This window comes from Cibotium barometz, chromosome 58 (genome assembly GCF_041138505.1).
Source record: "Cibotium barometz isolate CiBa-2024 chromosome 58, ASM4113850v1, whole genome shotgun sequence".
NCBI lineage: Eukaryota > Viridiplantae > Streptophyta > Polypodiopsida > Cyatheales > Cibotiaceae > Cibotium > Cibotium barometz.
In genome coordinates this window covers 2,811,811-2,839,313 of record NC_141103.1, presented here as the reverse complement: position 1 = coordinate 2,839,313, position 27,503 = coordinate 2,811,811, and the positions used below count along the sequence as shown (strand labels likewise).

General features: G+C 45.2%; 1 protein-coding gene across 10 annotated transcripts in view; it reads left to right on the top strand.

Annotated features, from left to right (window-relative positions):
- The window catches only part of LOC147605798 (uncharacterized), a 283,773-nt gene that overhangs the window by 225,883 nt on the left and 30,387 nt on the right, over positions 1 to 27,503 (top strand). The window contains exon 22 of one of the 10 annotated variants that reach the window (XM_086792675.1): positions 8,993 to 9,128. The exons of the other annotated variants lie outside the window; for them this stretch is intronic. Coding sequence (XP_086648801.1) covers positions 8,993 to 9,007 — 15 coding nt within the window. The 3' untranslated portion in view covers positions 9,008 to 9,128. Of the gene's footprint in view, positions 1 to 8,992; positions 9,129 to 27,503 lie in introns of those variants that run through there. 10 annotated transcript variants of the gene reach the window in all.

Below are 27,503 nucleotides of genomic sequence, written 5' to 3'. Positions count from 1 at the left end.
ATTGCCCTCGAGCTCGGGGTCGCAGGAGGCCTCACAAGCGTGCTTCTCAGGGGCCACCTCCCTTGGTTCTTGTCTGTCCTTCAGTCCGCCAAGTGTGGCGAGCTCTCTCTCACGCCCGCCCCCCTGGTGCGATTGATGGATGGGAAGGCTTCCTCGAATCATGGAGGGATGTGTCAGTTGATGCATCTTTTGCAGAGAGATGATATCTCAAATCAGGATGGTTTTGTTGAGTCCTCTCTACTTGGAGGGGGCGATATGCACGATGTTCAGCGCAGTGGGGATCATGTATTGCAGGATTTTCAGCATGATGCCATTGTCGTTGATGCCCGGTAGGGCGAACAGGTTTCTCGTACATATGTAGGTTTTGTGCAGGGCCTCGGACAAGGGCATGTCAGTGGACTTTGCCCCCTGGATTATCCCGTCCTCCAGCATTATGAGAGGCGTCCTCAGGCTGCCCATCGTCTTCTTAGATCGCGGGTCAAACCCTCTTCTCTCCCATGAGAATCGTCTCATGGAATGTTCAGGGCCTTGGAGGGCTTCCCACTCATGGTAGGAAGCGCCTTCTGAAGGACCAACTTCACCCTGCTGTTACAGGAGAGTCTATGGATGTACTTTTGTTGCAGGAACACAAATTGGATAGATCTCAGTGTGGCAAAACTGGTAAGATGCTTTCTAGCCACACCTTCTGGTCCGCAGCAACAGTTGGGACTAGAGGGGGTGTTTGCATTTCAGTGGCAGCATCTATTATGCCTCATGTTATTGGGCACGGTGTCATCATCCCTGCTAGAGCACAGTGGATCTTGATCATGCATGAGGGTCAGAAATTGGGAATCTTGAATATCTATGCTCCTAAAACGTGAGAGGTGAAAGGGTGGCCTTTTGGGTCACCATTACAAATGTCATTCCCCAGGTTGATCATTGGATAGTGGGAGGAGATTTTAATATGGTTGAGCAACCTTCTGACAAGAAGAGTGGACAACACGAAGGGGTTTACACCCTTTGGAGAGAACCTCATGGGAGAGGTTCACGCTTTCTTTTTTTGGCAGGGATTGTTGGACTGAGGATGACTTCCAGAGAAGGCCAAACTCCTTATCTTTCTCTTGGCATAACCGCAGGAGCGGGGATGAGAGCATCTTTGCATGTCTGGGCAGGTTTTATGTGGATGATTGGTCCTTGGATAGAGGAGGCACCATTGCTATTATGTCTGGCACCACCAAATCCAATCATTGCCCCGTTGTTTTGTGTCTCAGGGAGCCTGGGGCTCGCTCGGCTTCTCCCCGTGTCCGTATCCTTGACTCTCTTTATCTAGATGCTCACATCTCCCTTGAGATCAGAGAGAGATGGAGATCTTGTGACGGTCTTGATCCTCGTCATAATATTGCGCTGGCTCTTGAGAGGACTAGCCATCATTATCATAGCACTGCCTTGTCCAAGAAGGAGGAGGGACAAGGAGAGAGCTATTAGGCATAGGATCGTTGCTCTCCAGAGGGAACATGAAAAGCATCCACATGCGTCTTGGATTACAGACCTCTTGACCACAGTTAGAGCAAAGCTGCAGTTGGCCATGGACAGGAGGGCTGAGTTCGCGTTTCATGCGAACGAGGCTTTTTGGACTCAGATGAGTGGCAGATGCAACAAAGAGTTTTTCTCAGCACACAGGCCTTCCCATAGCAGGGATTCTGTGAGGTACTTGCAGGATTCACAAGGTGAGGTTCAGATTGAGCCTGATAAGGTGAGGGGTATTGCTTCAGATTTTTATCAGTCTTTGTTGGCTGTAGAGGTGCCCTCTCCTCAGAGAGATGTGGCACGGCAGAAAGTTTGGGAGTGCATGCCCAGGCTCATTACAGATGCTATGTGTTCTTCCCTGGATGCCCCTTTCTCGAAGGATGAATTCCTTCACGCACTGCATGCTCTTTCCAATGATTCACCCCCAGGGGATGCTGGTCTTTCTCCCGCCTTCTTTATTCTTTTTTGGGATCATATTGGAGATGCTATCACTGTTGCCCTTCAAGAAATGTGGTTGTCGGGTATGATGCCACCATACCTCACCGAGGGGCTGATTCACCTTATCCCCACCAAGAGTGGGGACAAGACTGACATCAAGCAATGGAGGCCCATCACCCTCCTTGGATCTGCATATAAAATCTTAGCTAAAGCCTTGAGTATAAGGTTGTAGCCGATTCTCCAAAGGACTATCCATGATACACAGAATGGGTTCCTCCAAGGAAGGAGTATATTTGATAACATCTTTTCTTTCTGGGAAGCTGTCGAGTGGGCAAAGTCTAGTCAGCAACCTCTTGCCATTCTTTTGCTTGATTTTGAAAAAGCTTATGACAGAGTGGATTGGGATTTTTTGGAGGGCACTATGGCACACATGGGGTTTTCCTAAAACTGGATCAGAGGGGTGTCCTGCATATACAAGGAGATTCATAGCACTGTTTTAGCTTGTGGGGGGCGCGGCAAGCATTTTCAGATTTCCCATTCAGTGAGGCAGGGCTGTCCCCTCGCCCCTTTACTATACCTCATTGTAGCTGAGGCTATGAGCAGGTTTCTTCGGGCTGCCCCTAGTGTTGTGGGTTTCAGGCTGCCTTTATGCACAGAGGAAGAGTTTTTGGACTCTGAATTAGCAGATGATACAGCGTTTTTCCTTGAGGCTTCACATGCTTGTTTATGTACTTTCCGGACAGCCTTAAAGGCCTTTTGTTTTGCAACAGGAGCTACTATCAATTGGTATAAGTCAGTTGGTTTTTGGATCAGTGATTCTCCTCTTGCAGATTGGGGTACAGATGTTGGTTTTACTTGGATTGAGAGAGGATGCTCTGCCACATACCTTGGTTGTCAGGTGGGCATTGACATCTCCCCTACACAACAGTTTGCTCCAGTGCTCTTAAGCATTAAAAGCAAACTTCATCACTCGAGTAGGAGGAAGCTTGACTTGGCCTCTAGAGCTTTGGTGGTTAACTAAGTTTTGCTAGCCACGGCTTGGTTTATGGCTTCGTGCTGGATTTTTCATAAGGGCTGCATTGGCCAGCTTCAGCGCCGTATTCGGAATTTTCTTTGGTCGGGGCTTGATGGAAATGCACACACCAGGGCCAAAGTTGCTTGGGAAACCATTATCAGGCCTAAGCAAGAAGGGGGATTGAATATCATTGACCCTGAGGTGCAATGTAAGGCTTTTCTTTGTAAGCTTGTTGTCAGGGGCTTTCTTCCACGCACTCAGCCGTGGAAGGACTTTCTCATGCAGCAGATCACGAAGTGTGTCCGTGTTCGCAGAGGTGACTGGACTCTCAGCTCACATTTTATTTTTTCGGATGCAGTTCACCGCTCCCCTTCATCCCCTCTGGTTAGGTCCCTCCTACGGGCCTGGGACTGCTGCCTGAGGAGTTTTTTGGTACACATCCCCCCGCGTTCAGTGGAGGAAGCTAACCGGCAGCCCATTCTGTGGAATGATTTGATCTTAGATGTGCATGGTAGGTCTCTTGGAGCAGCTATGCATATTCTTTAGGCTGGCTAGGAGACCCTATGCCCCATAGTGCTGGCTTGGAAGAGGCTTCAGAGCCTCACCGAGGTGCAAAGATTGTATTTCACGCAGCATTTGAGAGGCTCTAGCCAGAGGATTGCACAGATTGATGCAGCCATTCCCAACCACTGGATTACTGGATCTTTCTTGGAAGGCCATCATCATTCTTGGTTTGGGGTTTTCTTTCAGACAGGTGTTCCTCTTCAGGTTATGGGTCTCCCCTTGCCTAGGGAGGATGATGTACCGGTCTTTTTTTCTGTGCAAGATGGATGGCAGCTGGAGAGATGTGACGTACAGGACCTTATTGAGGGCCCCCAGATTCGTCCAGTCAGAGTTGTTTGCAAGTTAGGGAAGCACGTCTTTGTTGACACCCCCCTCCCCCAGGATGATCACAGAGAGTGTTAGCTTTTGGTTGTATGGTGGTTGCCCTATCAGACATTTGCATTGGGACCCCGGTGAGTGGGAGTGGAAGGATGCTTCTAACCCTTTGAAAAGCATGCCTTTTTTCAGCTATACGGTGCGGAATGCCATACATCTTTTCTTGGGACACATTCAGAGTGTCCCTACTCTTAGACCCCATTGGGAATCTTACGGCATTTTGACTGACATTCAGAGGGCATTTTGGCAGATATTGTGGCATTCTTATAGGAAGCCACAGATTTCCTCCTTTATTTGGGTTTCTCTTCATGGTGGTCTGGCCACCAATCAGTGTAGGTCTGTTATTGGTGCTTCCCTAGCATGCCCTTGTTTATGGGAATGCAGGGAAGCACAGAGGGTTTGGTCTACGCGATTGCACACCTCTTTGGTAGGATTAAGAGGGATGCTATCATTTCTTTTGGCTCTATCGTTTGGTTGACACAGTCTGGGCCTTAGCAGAGATTTGACGGGACTAACACGAGCTTGGCCATTATGGTTAGGCAAGGAGTTGCTCGGCAGTGTTGTCTTCAGGATTTGCCACTTTCACACTTTGTCCCTCCGGCACAGAGGTTAGACAACTCTTGGGAGATTATTGCTAGCATCTCAACCCGGAATATCTGGAAGGCTAGATGCATTGAGGCCGTTGAGGGTACTCCCATTCTTATTTCTCAGTGTCTTTGCAAGATTTGGAGTGATATTATTTGCACCATTATGGCTACCTGGGCCAGAATCCAGGGATCTTCGAGGGCTGCGGAGAGGAAGCGAGGCCAATTTATGAGAGAGTGGGACATTGGTATCTTTCACACATCCTCTCATTCGGGACCCTATTGGCAGCACAGGACTCTTGATTGGTTGAGATCTCCACCTTGCTTGGTGTGAAATCTCCATTTTGTAAAATTTTTTCATAACTTAATAGAAGTCTCCTTTCTGAAAAAAAAAAAAAAACCTGAGAAGTAGCTTTTGAAGAATGAAAGTCCACCTGGAAGAAGCCTCGACCAAGCAAACGAGGATCCTGGAAGTGCACAATCAGCTCCGAAGGGAGAGCTGCTAGAAGCCATTCACGGGCCTGTGAACGAGAGGGGTGGGAACCATAAACTCTCGCAACAAGGGTGGTTTTGGACCTCAAGGTCAATGTCGTGCTGAAGAGAGGTGAGCTTGTCTTGTGAAAAATTGATGATTCTCCCGGCCAGTGGGAGTGACGAAATATTGGCTGCCGGCAGAAGAAGCCATAAAGCCAATCGAGAAAGTGTGGGCGGCCAACTTGAATCCAAATAAAAATGGTGCTGAAATAGAGGCGGGTGCAGAAGGGGGGCAAAGGCGGGAGCAAAAGGGTGAGAGCAGTTGGGGCAGCAAAGGGGCGACCACATATTTTCTTTGAGAGAAGGGACCATGACACTGCCATTGTAATTGACAAAGGACTGGCCCCAAATTGCACAGCACAGGATATTCCTCAGTCACACTACCAATCACCTAACGAGAAATGAGGGAGAGACAAAGCTGAAACTGAAACTGAAATGAGAGCAAGACTAGAAGGAGACACAAAGCATAGAGATTCCTTGAGATGAGTGTAGATAAGACACAAGATTGATACTTCTTATGATGTGACACCCACAATATATAGGTGTGTAGTACAAGAGATAGTAGCCACGCTGATATGTGGGACAAATAAGATGCCACATGGCAGACACACAAGACTCAAGACAAAAGTTTATACTAGACTAGGAAAAAACTACACCTAGTGTGCACTTATTTCCAACACCCTCCTTAAGTGGACACTAGGAGGAAGACAGAAAGACAAGACTATGACATGACAAAAAGATAAGACCAATTCAGATAGACTAGACAAGGACTGAGAGACAAGCCAGAAGATAAGATAGACAAGATCCTGAGACACCCCTCCTCAAGTGATATCCTCATATGGGTCCACAAGGGTAGGGACAAGAGTGGATCATAGACAGAGAGAGAGAGAGGCAATCAGCGGCGAGTAGAGTGGTCCCATAGAGAGAGAGACTCTCAGATAGACATAAGAGAGTTTGACAAATAGAAGATAAATGGGGACATTGACAGAAAATGCCAAGAGAATGTGGGTAGCTAATCCACAAAAGAGAGGCATATAGACTGATAGACAGAGTGTCAGAGACATATGACTGTAAGATCACACAAGATAGACACATAGACAGAGAGACTGACTGATTGTAGATAGACAGAGAGATGGACCTTGATAGATAATCCCTCCTCAAGGGAAATCCTCCTGCTAGAGTGAGTAATGCAGGGGTGCCTCTTGGATAGGGACAAAGATAAGTCCATGTAGACAAATAGACATGACATTACCCCATGATCTACATCATTGGTGATCAATGGTGGTAGATAGCATGAAAGCATAGACAAATATGAGAGAGATGGGAAGGTCTTACCATATTTGGCAGTGTCTAATCCCGTACATGAGAGATAGATAGATGAAGGGAAGGTCTTACCACTTGCTGAAATGCAAGGGCAGTGTCTAATCCCATGAAAACTGAAAATTAAATTTTTATATTTTGAGTTTTTTTTTCGAAAGTAGAAGACTGAATTACATCTAGATATCCTGATTTGATTACTCCAGCTTGAGCAGGTCTTCCCTCTTTGAAAACCATATCTTTGACAGTCTATCTAGAGGGGTAAACCATGAATGCTGAAAGTAATCATGAAGCATGAAGAACTTGCTAGTCGTGAAAGTAAGTGGGCATCAGGGCCAGGCTGACGATTGTTAAACGAAGAGCATCCATACCTCGAAATTTGCAGAACCAGGAGCAGCCTGATAAACTAAAGATGAAGGGGCTGTCCCATGTGAGAAAACAACAGCATAACATGATCCAATGAGGATTCAGAACCGTAGCAAAGTGTCGAGCTGATTCTAACCATAGGTGAGGTATATCCATGGAGTTGTGCAGCCATGAAGTGAGTGGACAAGTTGCTGGAATTGAGGCAACAAAAATCTGAATGTATGCGGGCTGCTTCATGAAGAAAGGGAGCAACAAATGAAGGTGATGACAGGCTGACTGAAATCGCCCTGAGGATGCCATGAGATGAGGCCCAAAACTGACGGCAAGCTGATGTAGAATGACGCGGAGCTGAAGCTTGAAAGCCAGGAGCTAAAGATGAGCTGTCATGAGGAATTGCGCCACACTTTGAAGCTGGACATGAGCTGCCATGAACTGAAGATAGTTGTAGGGGTGAAGTAGAGTAACCACGAGCTAAGAAACGTTGAGGATGAGGTGAAGAGAGCTGAAGTAGAAGCAGAGAGCTGAGGCGAGTTGAAGCGGGTTGAAGTGAACTGAAGCTTGAGGCAAGGATGAGGGGAGCCAGGATAAACCTGCTCTGATACCATGTACGAGAAATGAGGGAGAGACAAAGCTGAAACTGAAACTGAAATGAGAGCAAGACTAGAAGGAGACACAAAAAGCATAGAGATACCTTGAGATGAGTGTAGACAAGACACAAGATTGATACTTCTTATGATGTGACACCCACAATATATAGGTGTGTAGTACAAGAGATAGTAGCCACGCTGATATGTGGGACAAATAAGATGCCACATGGCAGACACACAAGACTCAAGACAAAAGTTTATACTAGACTAGGAAAAGAGTACACCTAGTGTGCACTTATTTCCAACATCAGCCTTGGGGAGGCATGACACCACTTGGGAGAATATCACCAGCATCACAGCCTGGCAGTTCTGAAAAGCTGAATGCACAGAGGTGATTAAGGGCATTCAGATTTATGACACCCAGTGCATTTGTACTATATTTGGTGAGATATCATCCACACTCTTATGGTCACTTGGGATCATATACAAGGATCGTCCAGATCAGCACAAGCAAAGCATACTATCTTCATGAGAGTGGGATCACGGGATCTTCTCATCGACTCCCACTGCACTTTCTTGGCATCATCGTGCCCCTGATTGGCTGCAGCTATCTTATACTCTATGATGAGGATCTCCAGCTTTCAGCCGTGATTTTGTATTTGTTCTTTATTAATGTACTTTGCACACCTTATCTCTCGGCCTTTCATTTGCCTCCAGTCATCCCTCAAAGCTGTGCTTAGATTCGAGAATCCACTTTAATTCTATTGAAAAATTTCTACGCTTTACGCCCTTCACACAGATTTTTTCAGAGCCAGACAGAGTAACTCTTGAGCCCATCTACTGTTATGGAAAATTGTTGCATTAGGATCTTTATTCTGGATATTTTATCCTTCTTCCAATATTTTGTCTGGAGAAAAAAATAGAGGAGGAGAGAAAACTGGGGGAAGAAAGAGGGAAACAAGAGGAAGAAATCATAAAGTTTACCTTCATCTCGGTAGGAGTATCATTCATCATTTTCCTAAAAGGACATTCATTCATGTATTTCTTTCTAGTTTAATGACGCCCACCATCATTTCTAGAAGTCTCCTTCCCCCCCTTTCCGCACACAAACCCCCTCCCCCCCCCCCCCCCCCCCCCAAAAAAAAAGAAGAAGAAAAAACCAAAAGTTTCCTCTGAGATTTATTGGTGCAAAGGAGAGCTCCCATAGGCATCTTCACTGTAGTCCCAAGAATTGCAGCTAAGCCTTGTATATTCTCATCAACATCCCTTGGGTCTTTTCCTTTCAGTACTTGCTATGGTAGGTCTCCCCTTCCTTGCAGTTCCTCCATTTCTTGATCTTGCATAATTGGTTTCTCTTCTTGAGGTAGGGCCAATGGTCTGGATATGTGCTAGCTCTGTTGCCAGAGCCTTCTTGCTTGTTCTGTAACATCCGTTCTTGAACTAGCGGAAGACGATTCTTTTTAATTTTATATCCCATGTATCCCTTCACGTGGAGATGAGATTTAGCTAGATGCTACAATGCACTGAATCGGTGAAGTTGGACATTTTCTTTTTGAGCAATTGACTATGATTGATGCTTCATCGTAAGTATGCCAAATTCAAAAAAGTACTAACCTTTTTACTGTATTGATGGAAATCTTAAACTTTAATTCTTTGCAATTTAACTTATTTTCTGAAAGGGTTATAGAAATCACTGGTTGGTTCAGTGCTTGTTGATGTGATTAGGTACTATTTACATCTGACATCAAAGGCTATGTGAAGGCGTGGACAATGAAAGACTTGAAATTTACAAAAGAAAATGGTGATTATAAGATGTTAGAGCTGTTTTGCTTCCGTGCACACCATGAAATGATTGTGAGTAGCGAGCACAACCCAATGATTGAGTCTTTAGCTTTTATTTTCCAGTTTACAGTGTGATTTGATGAGGTAAACCTTTTTCCTATGTGACAAAGTAACTGAAACTGAGAAAGAAAATTTAGGAAGCAATGCTGAACATTTGAAATAACATTTCGTATGACAAAGCATTAAACCTCTTATACCTATAATTAGTACACCCCACCACAAGCATATCAGCACTTACCCTTGTAATATGATCCTTACAAGAGGCAAATATCAAAGGGTTTGATTTTCCATCCTTTTTTTGTTTACCAAAATTTGTAATTGTGACATCGTCATTGGACAAAAAGCCTTCAACCTCTCTATAAGATTGACTTGAGTCCCAGCAGGACTCCAAAACAGTGTCTTAAAAAAAGTGTGGCCGCATATCCTCCGGAAAGAGGTACCCATATCCTCAGGAAAGACTCTCTCTTCTCTCTTTTTGGTTCAGAAGTACACAGAGATGATGTCATATACCCAAAATGTATGTATGCTGTTTGTCTATATGAAGTAAAAGGATTGCAGATGAAAATCTGTCTACCATAGTATGTGCATATGGACCTGCAAATTTCCTGTGGAGACATGAGGCAGTGTCATGAATCCAGTTGTGAAGTAAGGATTGTAACCTTGTAATGATCACCTTGTGTTCCTAGAGATCCTTTTCTACAATGGATAACAATTTTAAAAGCGCATATGGACCTCCTAATTTCCAAGTGGAGACATGAAGCTTTTTGGACTGTCATGAATCAAGTTGTGAAGTAAGGATTTGTAGCAGGGTTGGTTGCCCGACACCCTAATGTGGTGGTTCTTGTTGGGTATTTCAAAGTCTCTTGTGTCCTGTATGTCTGCCTCGTATACCTGTATGTGCGTATTCATCTACAAATGGTTGTATAGGTGTGAACACCTATTTAGGCCATGTTTGTGTAAGTGTGCCTATGTGTGTGTGAACACCCTCTTATCTCTGGATAAGATAAGTGTGTGCCATGTGCCACGTCCCATATGTGAGTGTGATTTGTGTGAGTCAAAAGATGGTGTACTTCAAAACATATCAAGCAATCTAATACTCATTAAGTCGTGCATACACTCGAGCATTATTTTTTTCGTGAAATGGTGTTTTATATTATATGTAAAAATGTACATCAGCCACATGGCTCACACAGAACCTATGGCCCCAAAAAAAACCCCACAAAAGATCCTCTAAAGGATCATGACCATGCAAACCTGTACACTAATAAGAAAGCCTCCTAGCCAAATAAGCATCCCAGATAAAAGCATCAAAGATGAGCCAGCCGAGCCGCCGTAGACCATAACGAAATAACATCTGCATCCAGTAGCTAAGCTGAGAGAAGAGAAGAAAACTGCCAAAGCAGCAAACCGCGGATACGCAGAATGTGCCCATGTATTCCAGACAAGGAATCAAAGATGAACCCATTCCGTGTAGTCCAAATATGCCAAAGTCCTGTCCATCTAAGGAAATGGAATATCAGAAGGTGACTGTCCAAAGTAATGACTTGAGGACAAATCCCAAATATCCATTGATGAGCCGAAATAGTAGACCTCTCTACTGCCTCCCAAACGTGACAGACAAAAGACCAAATTTGACGGGCCACTGGACAACTCATGAACAGATGCATAACTGTTTCAGTGCATGTCGTGCAGAAGAAGCAAGAGGCCAATGTAATTTTACGACGGCTGAGCTGATCCCGTGTAGGTAACCCTCCCACCAACATCCTCCAAATGAAAACCTTACCTTGGTAAGAGAGGAGTAAGGGAGTTTAGACTACCAGCCACGCATAAGAGTTTTATGCCACCATGATTTAGACTTGTGCAATCCCCACACCTTATTAGCCTTGAAACCCAATCTTTCTCTGATACGAGCTTATGATAGACCTGGTTAGCTGAAAGTGATATCAAGTCACCAGATTTACATAGTGCCCAATCAAGCCAAGGCTGATCTGCGGATGGCCGAGGCAATGGAGTAAAAGGCTCAACTGCAAGCATGATGTCAACCCATAGTGGCTGAAATGTCCGAGGAACCCTAAAGTGCTGCTCAATACGACGAAACGAATATGGTCTGTCACGACCAGGTATCACAGCATCTCGGATTCTAACCAAGCCTAACCTGACCATGCGGTTGAGTCGTATGCGTGAAGCATCTCTGTCTGGCCAAACAATGGCACGCGACTCCACAAATGTTTCGAACTGCAAAGAGTTCAAAAGTAGTCTTTCATGACCAGGATCCCACCGAGCCAATAGTAGAACTTCATGCCAAGAAAGGAGAATATGCGATAAAATGTGAGATGAGCGAATACGGACAAGATGAGCCGCATTCACAATGTCCCACCATGAAGCCTGCACACGTGTCCGTCCATGTGACAATCCCTCCAACTCAATCAAATCACAAGCCATGAATACCCAAGGCTGCTCCTGCAAACACATATCCTGAAAAAGCGCCCACCTACGCGCCACCATATGCAAGCGGACATCCAGTAAAGCAGCCCCACCCATTCTTTTGGGCGTCGTAATGTGATTCCAAGCTATCCATGTTTCACCCATAATATTTCCTTGCCTCTTCCACAGCATAAACCGAATGGGAGCAACCAAACGGAGAAGAGATTTGTGCGTCCAAGGTAGCAAAGGCAAAAAATAGGAAATCATGCTAAGCATAATAACCTGAGCTACCTTAACCCTCACGTGCATAGGCCACCCTTGAGCTTTCCAATACACAAATTTATCCGAGATCCGAGCAGAAATCCAAGCAAGAAGCGCTTGGGGGTCCACATCCACACCCATCGGATACCCAAGATGACGAACAATGTCTCCTGTATGCACCACACGGCCTTGCCACCCTAATGCCTCAAGATCAAATTCCGTGCATACAATGAGGGCTGATTTTGTTGAATTTATTTTCAGCCCAGAAGCCAATGCAAAATTATTCCAAGCTTCCATTGCTCGATCTATATTGGCTTTTTCGGCCCTGAGAAACATAAAAGTGTCATCCGCAAGGGCTTGAGCAACCAATTGCTTGCCATGAGGGAGATGCAAACCAACCACTTCACCATGCGATGCCATAGCATCTAGGCGAGATAACATAGGATAAGTGGCAATGGCAAAGAAAAGAGGGCTAAGAGGACAGCCCTGCCGGAGAGAACGGGTGGGAGAAATACCATCCGAAAGTCCTCCATTGAGCATAATCCGCGTGATAGAGCAGAGCCAAGTAAATGCACCAAATTAGCCATTTTGGGACCAAAGCCCATGGCTGTCATTAATTGAGAAAGGAAAGACTAGCTGACATGATCAAAAGCTTTTTCAAGATCCAGCTGCACCATCACAATCTCTTGCTTCTTTGCCTTGGCATAATCCACTCCAATTTGAACATTAAGAATATTATGCAAAATATTCTTGCCATGCACAAATCCATATTGATATGGATGAGTAAGAGTAGGAAGCACCTTCTGCAAGCGATTGGCAAAAATCTTTGTAAAGATTTTATACATAATACCCATAAGTGAGATCGGGCGCCATTGAGCCAAAGAAGTAGGCGAAGGGACTTTGGGCAACAAACGAAGTATGCCCAACTCCCAATCGGCAGGCATATATCCCTCATCCCAAACCCTTTGACAAATAAGCGTCAAAGGCTCTGCAAGCTGATCAGCATATTTTTGGAAAAACTCATTTGTCAAACCATCCCAACGAGGGCTCTTTCCCATGGGAAGTTTGGAGAGAACAGCTTCCACTTCCCCTCGAGTAACAGGAGCACCAAGCTGAACCGCCACATCAGGGTCAACTTGATATCGTACTTCAGCAAACAATGACTCCCTTGCAGCCAGGACAGCCGGCGAGACATCCTCTCGAGGGGCAAGCAAATCTTCATAAAACCTGATGCAATGTTGAATAACCTCAGAAGGTTGAGTAACAAGGTTGCCTTGGACATCCATCAGCCTAACAATATTCTCACGCATATGTTTTTGATGCAACTTATCATAGAAGCGATGAGATTGACAGTTAGCATCCCGCAAAGCATCAAGATGTGCAAGTAGTTTAAAGCGAACATATTGTGCTTCCTGCACCCTAGATAGCTCCTTTTTCAACCATTCTATGGCATCCACAACTTCAGCATCCATAGAGTCAGTAAACATGAACGCCTGCAAGCCCTTTAAAAGCGACTCAAGAAGAGCCACATGCTGTTTTTGTATAGAGGCATTAGCAAGACCATAATGCCGTGCTAATTTCCGAGTGTTGGTAAGGAACACTGGCCAAGCATGATAATCAGCCATGGACACTCTTGCCAACAAGCCTTTATATGCATCCACAAGATGATAGACCATTTCAAACACAAGCGGCCAATGATCCAAGAAAACCTGTTGTTTGCTGATCAACCATCATAGTAAGAACCTCTGGCAAAAAGAGATCTTGATGTAAAATATACATCCTATCCAATCTAGCATAAGTGCCCCGAAACTGTTGTGAGGCATAAGTGTAACCCCTTTCATCTGGATGCAACCAAGACCACATGTCTTGTTTTAGCGACCTTGCTGCAAAAGCTTCCCACTCCATTCTCTCCAGGCCATCCATTACAGAATGAGGCGACATGGCTTGCTCCCTGGAGACACACATATTAAAGTCTCCCATCACAAAGCCAGGATGAGAGATTGAAAGAGCACACAAGTCATTCCACAGCAAACGGCGTGCACGAGCATTATTTGGAGCATACACCCCTAACAACCATAAAGGCATATCATCCCAAACAATCTGTATCACTAGAAATCTTCCATGAACATCTTGAATCACAAGAGAAGGCTGAAACTGCGAACGAACAGCAAACATAAAACCTGACTGCAAAGCAGGATGTCCGTTGTAGAAAACATAAAACCCCTTATATACATAGGCTTTTCCAGCCAACTTATGCTGCTTATGTTCAACTGCACACAAAACATCCCAACCATGACAAAAAGTTGTACGCCAAAGCCTGAACTGCTTTTGGCGTGAAGAAATACCCTTTACATTCCATTGTACAATTTTCATAAGTCTTCCAAGAAAAGGAATCAACAAGGCCGTGTACTAGGCCCAGGACAATCTGCCAAATCACGAACCTTTTGAAGCATTGCATTTTTAGACATGGTATTTGTGATCTCAAACTGCCCTTGGAGTTCTCGAGCACGTGCCGAAGGGTAATGACCATCCCATGGCGAGATGACCTCACCCTTCGAACCAAACACAAGAGGCAATTGTTGTTGTGCTTCTTTTGTTAGGCGACTTCTAATAGGATAGCGTTCTACTCTATCGACCCCAAGAGCCCCTGTACCCTGAGAAAGTTGGCCTCCCGGCCTCTCAATCCTGGTCTGTTGCTGGGCACCTGAACCCAAAGGGCGACGAGCATATGTATGTAAGGGCCCCTGATGAGTACGCAAAGGCCCCCGCCAAACAGCATCTGAGAAATCCCCCCGCGGGGCAACAAATCGTGTCTTTTTACCACGTACTTCCACCCATGGCTGCTCAACCTCATTCTGAACATCCACATGTACATCCATGTGCTGGGCATCATGTAAAGGAGCATCATGCTCATCTTCCATCAACGATATCCTTGGTAGCAACAACTTGTTCTTTCTTAGGACATTCGGAGACAAAGTGGCCCATCTCACCACATTTGAAACAGTGGCTAGCAAATGTATCCCACCTCAATTCATACATTAAAGGTTGCAGCCCAGCCATATTGACACGCAAATGTGTCGGCCTAGGTCTCCCAGTATCCCATAACATGCATAGACGATTTCGGTTTCTAGATGTCATTCGAGGCACCACCAAGACATCACCGATACCTCGCATGAGACCTGGTAAAACACGCCAAAACATTGGTGGGAATTGTTTCACTTCAACCCAAACTGGGCAAGCCTGGCGCAACATATCTTGGTACTCTGCCATAGGCTTCCACGGAACCACATGAACCAACTGCCCATCCAAAAAGAGTGGCACCTGCTCCAAGACTGCCCTACGGGCTTCCGAAGTGCGAAAAAGTATTTCATAAAAGCCTCTCGGACCATCATAAATCTCCTCAAGTGCCTCAGGTGACACCAAGCGGCCCAACCATGCTCTAAGACGAGGCAACAACGGAATACGCCCAGTAAAGAAGAAGATAGCAGCACGATCATGAAAATCTGCTAGCTGTTGTAGCAACAAAGGAGTCTCCATGCATACATCAGCCACACCACCATTATCTACTGCAGCCATTTGCACGCTATTTGCCTTCACATATTCTTGCAGAAGCTCACCAGTGATCTGCAGCAAACGTGCAAACTCCGGAGAAGGTAGCTGAGAACTTTCCTCTGCATTCTCTCCAGCATTCACCGGAGTGTAGCTTGCATCAACATCAAGCCTTTGACGTTTTTGTTGCTCTGAGGCATCTCAAGCATAACCCACATCCTTCTCAATCATCTCCTCAATAAGATCCATGTTAAGGCTATTGGCAGCCATGCCACCAACAGCAGCAGCCGGGTCATCCAAATCCATGTACAAAAGCAAAGAAAACCCGTTCTCTCAAACCCTAATTCAGCACCTGAAAACCCTTATTCAGCACATGCAAACCCTAATTTAGCAGCTGCAAACCCTAAATCAGTAGCTGCAAACCCTAAATCAGCACCTTCGTAGATCGATCCGCGTTTTTTGTACACAGACCCCTCTCTCTCTCTCTCTCTCTCTCTCTCTCTCTCTCTCTCTCTCTCTCTCTCTCTCTCTCTCTCTCTCTCTCTCTCTCTCTCTCTCTCTCGTGCGCGCGCACACTGAGAAGGTGATGTACAGGGAGGAGAAACACAAGGCAGAAATCAATGGGATACAAGAAGCAGACACAAAGCACAGGAAGCAAACGAACAGGTCGCGAGAAACAAGACGGAAGATGCAGAGAGCAGGTCGCAAGTCTTAAATGAGGAGACAAGAAAGTCGCACATTGAACAAACGAGCAGATCGCAGAGACTCAGGCAAGCAGGTTGCAGGTGAACAAAGACGAAGGTGAGCAGAATCGCAGGTGAGCAGCATCACACGCAAGCAGGGTCGCAGGCGTGCCAGAGTCTCTCTGTGTTCTCACACACACTCTCACACTCGAGCATTATTTCTCCTCTCTCCTCTGTCTCTCTCTACACTACACTATGGAGCACTAGCAGCCACGAGCCAACAGTGGTATCAGGGCTCCCACTGCTGCTCTCGTTGACCGTCCCGCCCTGCGCTTCCGCTTGGTGGTGACTCAACCAGCGCCGCCCATACACCACTGCCTCCTCCCCGCCCTCCTAGCGGACCCCATTATAGGGTGCCGGCCGGGCTGAGCTGAGCACCGCCGCTCAGTCGACTGGCCGGCGGACCCGGGAGGGCAAGGACCCCAGCTGAGCCACCCACTCGATCAGCAGAGCTGGGCACCCATCTACCTTCCAATTATCCCCATTTTTGGGCTTCGTCTGGGATTTTTTCGTTGTGCACCCCTCACCTAGAGTTTTTTCACTATTTTTTAAGTCACCTTGTCGCCACCTGTTTTCTCGTGCCATTCTCTGGTCAACTCAACACCAGGCACCTTCGTCGTCTTGCTGTCGTCCGCGAGCTGTCGCCTGATTTCTCTCCAAGTACACAGCTATTGTCTTCTCCCGTCATCATCGAGCTCATTTACTGCTTCCAGCATCTCGCGCTTAATGGCCAGGTCTGTACCGCCTACTTCATATCTTGCTAGCTTTCCCTCTATTTATGATCCAGAGTGCCTATCTCTTTCGTGTCCTTCTCACCTCTAATGTGGTCAACCAAGTTCTCTCTACTACGGCTCTCTGACCTGCATTTGAAGACCTACCACTAGTTCACTCATCATGGATTTGCCTAGACTAATCATCACTTTCCAAAAATTCTCTAGAGAAAATTTCCCAACATGGCTAACCAAAGTCAAACTTATCCTCATGAGAGATGGCCTATGGAACATAGTCAAAGGAACAAATGAGAAGCCCAAGAGAGCTGCCACTTCTGCACATCACATTGACTTTGACAAAACTACAAGGGAGGTATGGAACAAGTTGGAAAATCTCTTTGGCAATAAAATTAAAAACTCCAAAGTGTTCTTAAAACAAAAATACTATACATTAAAAATGAAGGAGCATCACTTACTTCAAGAAAACTTGAGCACTATTGGTTCTTTATTGCAACAACTTGGTGCCCTCGCTATCATGACTCATGGCACAATGCATGCACGAATAGACTAAGACAGATTAGAATATGAGCATAGCACAATGACAAGAATATTGTAAACAACACTTGAATTACTCCCAAGACATTGTTACATGCCCTTCACTGTACCGTGGACACCCATACACTGCTCAAAGGGCGACCATGCTAAGGATATTTGAAGAGGCCGGTTGGACTAACAAGTGGGTTTTAGGCCCACAATTGGCATGTGTCACAAGACCTAGCAATTGGATGGAATCCTTGAACATGGTTAGCTACTACAAGCCGTGCTAGAACAAGAGGGCGCCCGAAATGTGTTCGGGATAGTGACCATGATTAGGTCTTGAGTGAGCATCTTCAACGAGATGATGTGGCACCTCATGTGGATTGACACACCGCCGGCCGTAGGACACCACTGTGACCAGCCTTGTGGAGCTGATCGGCTGTGAGTTGGAAGGGCCAGCTTATTACCAAAAACAGGTGTTGTTGTCTTTGAGGCTCCCGTCGGTTGGGAACTGACCAAAGCAAGAACATCCCCATACCAATCTGAGTAGCATCCAATTTAAAAAGAACACTATCAGGGAGGTCATCATTGATACTTGTTGTGGGGTCGCCAATGTCGATGCTAGAGAGATGCTCCGCCATAATATGATGTTTGCCAGGCCATAGTAGAATTTCAAAATCCAATTCTTGGAATAGATGCAACTACCTCTAGACACAACCAGCCACCTGAGGTTTGTTGACAAGGTATTTGAGGGCATGGTGATCCAAGATGATGATGAAGTGGCTGCCCAAAAGATAGTGGCGGAACTTCTCACAGGCGTAGATGATGGCGTTGTAATTCTATTCAGCTGGAGTGAGGAGGCAACTGGCAATAGTAGATAGGCCATTACATTTTGTACTCCAGACTTGGTTGGGTGAGGACTACACCAACAGCAATGAGACTTGCATCTATGTGGACGTGAAAGACTCTCAACGAGTCTAGTGGAACAAGGTGGGTGCTTTGGTGAGGCACTTTTTAAGGTAGGTGAAGGCATTGGACGCCACGTCGTATCACTAGAAGATGGTGGAAGGTTTGATTGGACAGGTCAAGGGAAGGGCTACATTAACCTACATATTTATAAAGCGGCGATGATAGCCGGTGTGTACGACAAAAACTTGTTCCTTTGGAGCCCACGGATTGGTCAAGTTCCTTCCTGGAGGAGTATGGTGTGAACACCAATGTCGGCCAGGACACCATCCAAGTGTTTGTATGTCTAGGCAAAGACATCCTTGTAAGATTGAAAGAAGGTGCCTGCTTGCTCAAATGGGGTTGGGTGGTCCCATAGCCAAGAGGCTAACACAATGGGTCGTGGCTCCTCTGTAGTAGTACCGAGGATGAATTCCTAGACAGGGTCTTGGCAAGAGGGAAGGGAGAGGGTTTCCCCTGTCTCAGCTGCTTTTGAGAGGGTGGTGGGATTGGGAGCCGGCTGTTGAAAAATTCAAAAAGTGCCATATTGTTCTTCCCTCCAAGACTTAGGGCACTCTTGTGGAACTGCCTGCCCATCACTAGAATTGGATGGGTTACCGTCAAGCTGCTTCAATAGTGCACTGAGGCATTGTCAGACACGGGGGCTAATCTGGAGGAGACCGAACAGATTCACCACCATCTTATTCTCCCGTAGTAGATCTTCCACGGAGAAGGCTGGAAGTTGTGGTTTGGCTTGTGAGAGGGGAGAGGTAGGTGGTTTTTCCAATACAAAGGGATGGTTGTGGAGATTCTTGAAGGCTTGCAAGGACTAGTCTGACTGTCGGGGAAATGGAAGATTAGTATCATTGGGTTCGTCCCGTGCATGGGTTGGTTCTTCTCGCATGGCCTTCTTTTGTGCACAGGTGATCACTATGGTTGATGGTGGATACCCAAACCCCATCTTCTTTGAGCCTGTGGGAAAGATAAAACACATCCCTCAAGGAGATACAACATCTCGAATAGTACATATCCCTTAAGTAGAGAAAAAATAAGATGGTCGAGGTGTTGTAATTGCTACTCCATTTATATTTTTGTGTCTCAATGAATTCCCTATCTATGGAGGCCTTCCAAACCAATGCAGATATCAAAGCACTTATTTCCAATCAACAATCAATTTGCTTGTGTATGGACAGCCAATAATCTTGCCATGCACTTGTCCAAATAATATATCTCAATGTTGTAGCTGCCATTTTAGAATTCTAGAGTTAAACCATCCCAACCCCCGAGGGATTCACTCTTTGAAAACTTATGATATCACGTGAGTATACAAGAGGGGGTTTTTTTGAAATGAGGCATAAGCTGGGGCACGTATGTAGGTGAATACTAAATCTTAAATTTAAGTTAGGGGGAGGGGGCCTTGGGGGGGATGGAAAGGGCTATAGCAACATTGGTTGTGGTGATTTACAATGATAATTTGCTAGTACTTAACATCTATTTCTTGGTAGCATGCATGAAGCACTTATGTTTGCTCAATAAGGTTCAAAGTAGCATACTTTAATCTAAGGAGAGGGGGTGTGTAAATGCTAGAGAAAAAACATAGATATAAGGAAGGGGAGTGACATAGTCATTTTTTTTTTTTAGTGAAGATGTATTTTTATTACTAATAAGAAAAGAGTACATATAAACTGTGGGATAGTCTTCTCAAACAATCAAGAGAAGAACTACCCACAAAAACTGCTCAATCCAAAATCCTCTTAGTGAGTAGTTTCATTGCATCTGACTCCGGACTAGCAGTGTTAGCTTTCACTAAACAAATAACTTTCTTAGGATCTACACTTTGCATGCCATCATTAACAAAGGCCAGAGTGTTCCTCGTAGACCATATCTCCCACAGGCATGTAAATCTTGCAAATCCAAAAAGGCTATTACTCTTCTCTACTGGACCAATATTTTTACCCAAAACCCAATGGGACCATGTACATTGCAGCCCAAAAATGTTCCCCCCCCATTTAGAGAGTTGTGTCCAAAAGGATCTTAATGCCGGGCAATCCCCAAAGGCATGCTTGAAATCCTCGATGGCTGTTTTGCATCTTGGGCATATCCCTGAGGCCATATTTCTGATCATCAGCTTACAGCCTAATGGAAGAGCCCCAACCATGATTCTCCACAAAAAAGTCTGAGCATGTGTTGGCAGTTTGGATCCCCAAATTCTTTTGCATATGGATTCCCAGCATTTGTCCGGCCAAGCTACTTTCCATATTGTATTGAAATGTTTAAAATCTCTCTTCTCTTGCATTAACATCTGATAAAACTTGGCAGTTGATTCCCGACCAAGGGGAAGTCCATCTGTCCACCCCCAATCTTTGATCCACCTTTCCGTTAGCTTAGAAGTATTGATAGTTAGCGTCTTGTGCTTACCAATAATTACATGTAGATGATTCTTATCAAATCTTGAGAGACCATACATGACAGATAGCTGATCCTCATTTCTCCACCCCAGAAGAGGACCATCCCAGAAATCCTCAAATCTGTTTATCCCTTTGTTGTTGAGTCTTTTGCTCACTTTGGGCTCAATGAGGGCTAATGGGGGGGAAAAAACTGGGGACTACCAAACATTATACATGAATAATGAATTTCTCACGATTCTGGGAGATCCCTGCCATTGAATGAGGGGAACGATCCTCGTCCATTTCTTAATCAGAAATTCAGCAAAGGGCATAATTTTAAAGACAAGAGGAACATGGGAAAAAATCTTATCAATCCAAGAGAGTCCCCTCCATTTGCCTTGCCAACTCACAGTCATATTCAGAGAAAGCTCTTTAAGCATCCTAGTCCAAGGTTGACTCTGTTCTAGAAAGGAGGTCAACATTTTTGGCATTCTCGCCATTGCATGTGTTTCCATGTCTAGGATGCCAGTTCCCCCATCCTTCTTGGGTTTACACCTTCTGCCATGCCAAGAAGGAACATGGTCTCTTGCCCTGCTTATTCTTCCATAGAAAAGATTTAGCATAGCTTAAAGCTCTCTTCCAAAGGCATGTTGTAAAATCTATACAAGGAGTAAAGAAGTGAAAGCATGCCAACAACATCATGTTTACTATTACTACCCTTGAATGAAAGGGAAGAAATACGTTGTCCCAAGCTCTAAATTTGGCTATGAATTTGTCCATAAGCCAGTCCGTTATGTCTTTACCTGAAACATCCACTCCCATGGGACATCCCAAATGTCTATAGATCTGGCCTTTGTTCACAACTTGGCATCCCAATCTGGTTACATCAAAGGATTCATCCTCGGTTAAACTGATTAACCTTGACTTGTGAATGTTACATTTGGAGCGAGAAGCATCTGCAAAGACTTGTACAATTGCCAAAGCCTTTCTAACATTATCATTGGATGCATCCAAGAAGAGAAGTGAGTCATCAGCAAAGCATTGAATCACCATCTGCAGTTCATCATTCACTTGTAAACCTTTTATTTGATTTTCAGCAGCTGCCAACTCAAGAGCGAGAATCAAAGGATGAGAAATTACAGCAAATAACAATGGAGCAAGAGGGCAGCCGTGTCTGACCGACCTTTTAAGGTTGAATGAGCCAACCACAAAGACATTGAGCATAAGACTTGACTTAGCACCAAAGCTGAGCACATAAATAATGTTTGAGATTAAGGGTCCAAAACCCAACTTGGCAAGCACTCTGCTAAGAAATGACCAATGGACTCTGTCATATGCTTTCTCTAGGTCTAGCTGCAGCATGATGCATTTTTGCTTCTTCTTCTCTACCAGCTCTTTCCCTAATAGGGCTGCATATATGTTGTCCATTATGGATCTCATCTTAATAAAGCCATGTTGTCAGGGGGAAATCACCTTTTGCAATAATGGAGTCATTCTCGTTGCCACAACTTTAGCTATGATTTTATACAAGACTGTAAGCATGGTGATTGGCCTCCAATGTGAAAAACATTCGCAGGCCACCTGTTTAGGAATCAGTTTGATTAGCCCGCCCTTCACACTACTCTCCAATTGTTGATGCTTGAAGGCCTTATTCACAATGAAGGTGACTGGGACCTTCAGATATGACCAAAACTCGAGGAAAAACTCCACAGTAAGGCCATCCCAGCCAGGGGATTTATCCTTCCCCATTACTTTCAAAGCATTCAAGCATTCATCTTCCTGGATGTTCCTCTCAATCCATTTGGCTTGGTCCAACTCCACTGCCTAAGGGATAATGTCCAAAAGCCAATTTTCAGCAAGGAATCTTTCCGTGGACTCATCCTCCTTCAAGCTTAGAGTATCCCCAAGGAAAGCGGTCCAGGCCGCAGCCAATTCCTTGGGGTCTGAGATCATTTTACCATTACTATCTCTAGCCTTGGAGATGTATTCTCTATCCCTCTTCTCTTTGAGAGCTTTGAAGAAGAATTTCGAAGGGGTTTGAGCTTGACCAAAGTACAACTTTCTTGACAATAATCTCCCTTTTTGAGCTCTCTTGTTTCCTATCTCCTCCCACATAGTTTTACATTTGATAAAATCTCTCAACTCTGCTTGCAAGGGTTTGGATTGTCTGATCAAAATCAAAGCATCCCATTCCTCCTGCAGTGCTTCTTGTTCTTTTCTCCTCTTTGCTGCCATGTCCTTTCCCACTTTTCTGATTAAGCATTGCATCTCTCCCACAAATTTCACCCATGCTTGGGCATCGTGATAAGCCCTTACTTCCAACCTTGCTATTGCAGCTCTAGTTCCATCCACAAAAGCATCTTCCCTGATGAGAGAATTATTTACAATGAGTTTCCTCTTATGAAAAGGCAATCTATCCTCAACCCAGCAATTATTGCTCTCCCAAACCCACCTTAGGGGAAAGTGATCAGAAGAAGTGGTTGCGTGGTCAACCCATGCCTTAAAGGTGTGAGGGATCCATTCTGCATCCTTGTTGAAATAAACTCTGTCAATCCTAGAAGAGCTACAAATATACTGCAAGCTGAAATATGTATGTCCCGGTGTAGAACTCCAATCCCCAAGGTCCCAAGCATCCACCAGCCTCTTTTGCATAATAAGATCTTCCCATTTGGTTTTCTCTGAACCCATAACTACATTGTTAGACCCTAACCGATCCCTCTATCTGACCACCATGTTAAAGTCCCCAGCCATGATCCATGCTTTCTGATTATCAAGACCACAAATCCATTCCCACATCTCCTTTCTTTCTTTAGATGAGTGTGCTCTGTACACATTAATCATCCAGAATTGTTCATCTCCCTTGGACACTTCAATAACCAAGATTCTGCCCGAGGGATGGTTAGCTATCATTGTGGGGTTCCATGAATTATGTACAATTGTCATCACCCCACTGTAACCATACTCCAACCCCCCATAAAAAATCTTCATTCTCTTGAATCTCTGCTTCCTCTTAGCTTTCTTACCATAGAATTTATGCTCCTGCAACATACGAGCATCCAGCCCCCATTCATTTATGTGATCCCAAATGCATCCCGCTTATGTCTAGCATTCAATCCTTTAACATTCCAAGAGCATCCTGAAAGTCCCATACACTTTATTGTGGTTGAGAGTCCAATACTCTCTCCTTTCCCTCAGAATCTCTCAGGACCTCCGTGCTATGCAAAACCTTTCCTGACATCTGAACATCAAGATTTGAGGGCATGTCTTGCATATCAGACTCCTCCTGACCAAGGATTTCAAATGCATTCCTCACATATATAGGGGGGGCAGAGTCGGTTCTGTTTTTTATACTTCCCCTGTTGAAGATCTCATGCCATCACGTTTGCAGGTAGAGGAAGAGGCGATTTTCCCCCATGACCAGGCGAACTTACCTCATCTTGATTGTGTGACCTAACCGGCTCATGATCAGGCAAACTTTCCCTCTCTCGATTGTGTGAGCTTCCTCCATCTCGTCTGTTCTCTTCTTCACGGCTGCAAAGGATGTCGAGATCCTCATCACTGGATAGCCTTGCTTCAGACCGGCTCTTCTCTCCCCCTTGCATATCTTCATGGCCCTATTGTAATCATGGCATTTGTACTACGATAATATGGCAAGCGTCCCAATGATTGGGTGAACCCCAAAGCTTGTACAGAAGAAATACACCTTGGTAATAAAATTACCCAAAAGGGAGGGGTCGGCCCATTCCACTCCCAATGTGGTGTCACGTGCAAGCTCCATTTTCAGTAATGTAGATGTTTTGTCTAGCTACTATTATGTTTTATGCAAACTAATGATGGATATGTTTTAAGGTTGTGGCCATGGCTTAAGTGTTTACTTACGTTAATGATCAAGTGTTTGAGAACGTCCTTCAGCCCACTCTCGGAGTTACATTGGTATGAGAGCATAGGCTTTCTCCGAAGTGGAGGCCTTCTTTAGACATGGATATGGAAGAGAGAGAAAGAAAGAGAGAGAGAGAGAAATGAAATGAAATGAAATGATATATTAACGTCTCTAAGAGGCCATAATGGCCTATGAGACCAAAACTGAGAGTACATCTGAAGTTGGTGTCTCATCAAAGAGAACAACTAAATGAAACTAAAAAGTACAATAAACTGATTGTCTTACAGTTATAAGAACTGTAAGTAAGACTCCTAGATGATATTGAGTAGAAAATACTGGAAAAAGTATATCAAGTAGATCCATGTATGCTGATCAGTTGAAGTGCTGCCCTCTCCTCAGATGAGAGAGAGAGAGAGAGAGAGAGAAAGAAAGAAAGATATATTAAGCGTCTACTAAAGACCCAATGGGCCTATGAGACCAAAGTGATACAATGATGTCCATGGCATATCTCATCATGGAATGGAAAATAAAACAGAAAGAAAATATAAACATAGCTATCTCACTCGGGTTATACAAAACTGTCCATGGAAACTCATTATGGAATACTAAGAAACAGAAAAACATGGGAGCGACATCAGCTGAGAGAGAGAGAGAAATGAAATGAAATGAAATGAAATGTTATATTAACGTCTTCAAAAGGCCATAATGACCTATGAGACCAAAAGTTACATCATGGTGGATCTGATACAATGTCTGGATAAAAAACCCCAGAAAATGAAAAATAAAGATGATACTACTGGCACCTAGAAAATGAAACTGGAACTGGAAGGTACACTATGGAGGTACCTCCATCTCATAACATGTGCCGCATCGGACACTGGCGGATCTCCTCAATATCCTCTGTGGTCAGCACCCTGACTGGGTGTCTCGCATGCCTCGCAAGAATAATCCGAATCTGCCGCTGCAACCTCCGTCTATGCTGGGATGCCCTCCTCCGTAGTCGTGGGCGTCTGGACCACCCAAGCTCAATCGCACGATCAATCAGTGTACCCCTGGTGTGGGCGGTATCCATGTCCTGCTGCTGCTGTGGTCCATCTGGCGCAGTGATGGCGGGACTAAAGAAGTCTGTAATGTGCCTCTGAGTCTGGCTCTCTGTGCGCCTAAGCAGGCTATCTCTATGTCTCCGCAGCTCAAGCAAGAACAATCCCAAACACCTCTGGTCCTGGTACCCCATGACTCTGGAAAGTGGTCCAAAACCCTCTCTGAATAAACAGTGGAAACGACCACGTATCTCATAGTATGCAGTACAATGGCATATATAATGCAGCTCTGTCTCTGGCTCCCCATGGCATACTCGGCATATCCTGGCCTCAGCTGGTATACCTCTATATCGGCCAATCTCAATCTCAAGCTGGTGTGAGGATGTGCGAATCTGACCAATAGCACATCGTACTGCATGAGACAAGTGTACATCCATGTAACTGGGTCTGATCACAAAACCATCTGCTGTGAGCTGAAGAAAATGCTCTCTGTAGAAAGCCATCTTCGTGCCCAGCTCCTCAGTCGGCTGTATCCATGTCCTCCTAATGTCCAGCTGAACTAAATCCTGACGGATGAGTCTGGTAATCTCTGTCCGTGTAAGAGTGAGAGAGGGTGCCTCCAGAGAATACTGGAATAGAGGCAATCTGTCCATGCTAAAACCATGTGCCTGGAACCAAGATGTCATCTGTCCATACCAACAAGCCGTGTCTCCCTGTAAAGCCAACTGTCGGGAGGACTCCAGGGCGAGGCGTGCATATCTGTCTCGGGGGAGATCCCACAAGCCATGTATGTAGGAGACTGATCTCGTAAGAGCCTCAATCACCAAAGCGGCAGCCGCCAGCTCTGCTCGAATAATCTCATGAGGTACCACAGCCTTGGCTCTAATAAGCCTAGCAATCATAGATACCAAAGGCCTCTCCATACCTCTCCACCCGCCTGCGCTGTGATGGCCCACTGAAGGTCCCCATATCTGCACTCCATAAAGCATAGCTGATGTCACTAGAGTGTCAAAAAGCCAGAGTTTCGTTCGAGGTTCCTGAAACTGAACCTGCGAACACATCCTCTCCAAACCACCCAGGGCTGCATGTGCTCTAGTCAATCTAGTCTCTGCTGCTCTCCTCATCGAAAACACTGGCCCACTGAATACTACCCCAAGATATGTATATGCATCTGTATACTCCACAATCTCCTGCCCATATGTAAATGTGGAAGCTGATCGCCTAACCCACTGTGGCGTGGTGTTAAACACCATAACCTTGGTTTTGCCAAGGTTGACAGACAATCCACTATCATGTGCAAACTCATGTAAAGCATCCAGATGACGCTGCATACCCTCAGGAGAGTCAGAGATCAACACAATATCATCAGCATATAACAATAGTGGGATCCATGTACCTGCTAGCTGGGCTCCTCTGTCCCCCAATCTCTCAATGTAGTCAGAAGCCTCATCCACATACATACCAAACAGTGAAGGAGATAACGGGCAACCTTGCTTCACTCCTATAGTGGAGTGAACCAAAGTAGAGACCCCCTCTGGGGTGCGTACCTGTCCTGCAACTGATCTGTATAAAGCCATAATCCCCCATATGAGCTCTGTGGGTACCCCCATCTCCTGTAATCGCCTCATCAATCTGGCTCTGGGCACTGTATCAAATGCTTTGCGGAAGTCCACAAAGCTACAATAAATCCGTCGCCCATGCGACCTGCCCTCCTCAATAATGGCCCGCAGAGTCAAGATGTGGTCAAGAGTAGAGAAACCTCTCCTGAACCCTGCCTGTCCCTCTGCTCGAATGCCAACTCTCTCTGCCCATCTACTCAACTGCTGCTCAAGAATGGATGAGAGAGAGTGAAGGAGAGGTGGAGAGATGCTATAGAAGAGAGAGAGAGAAAGAGAGATG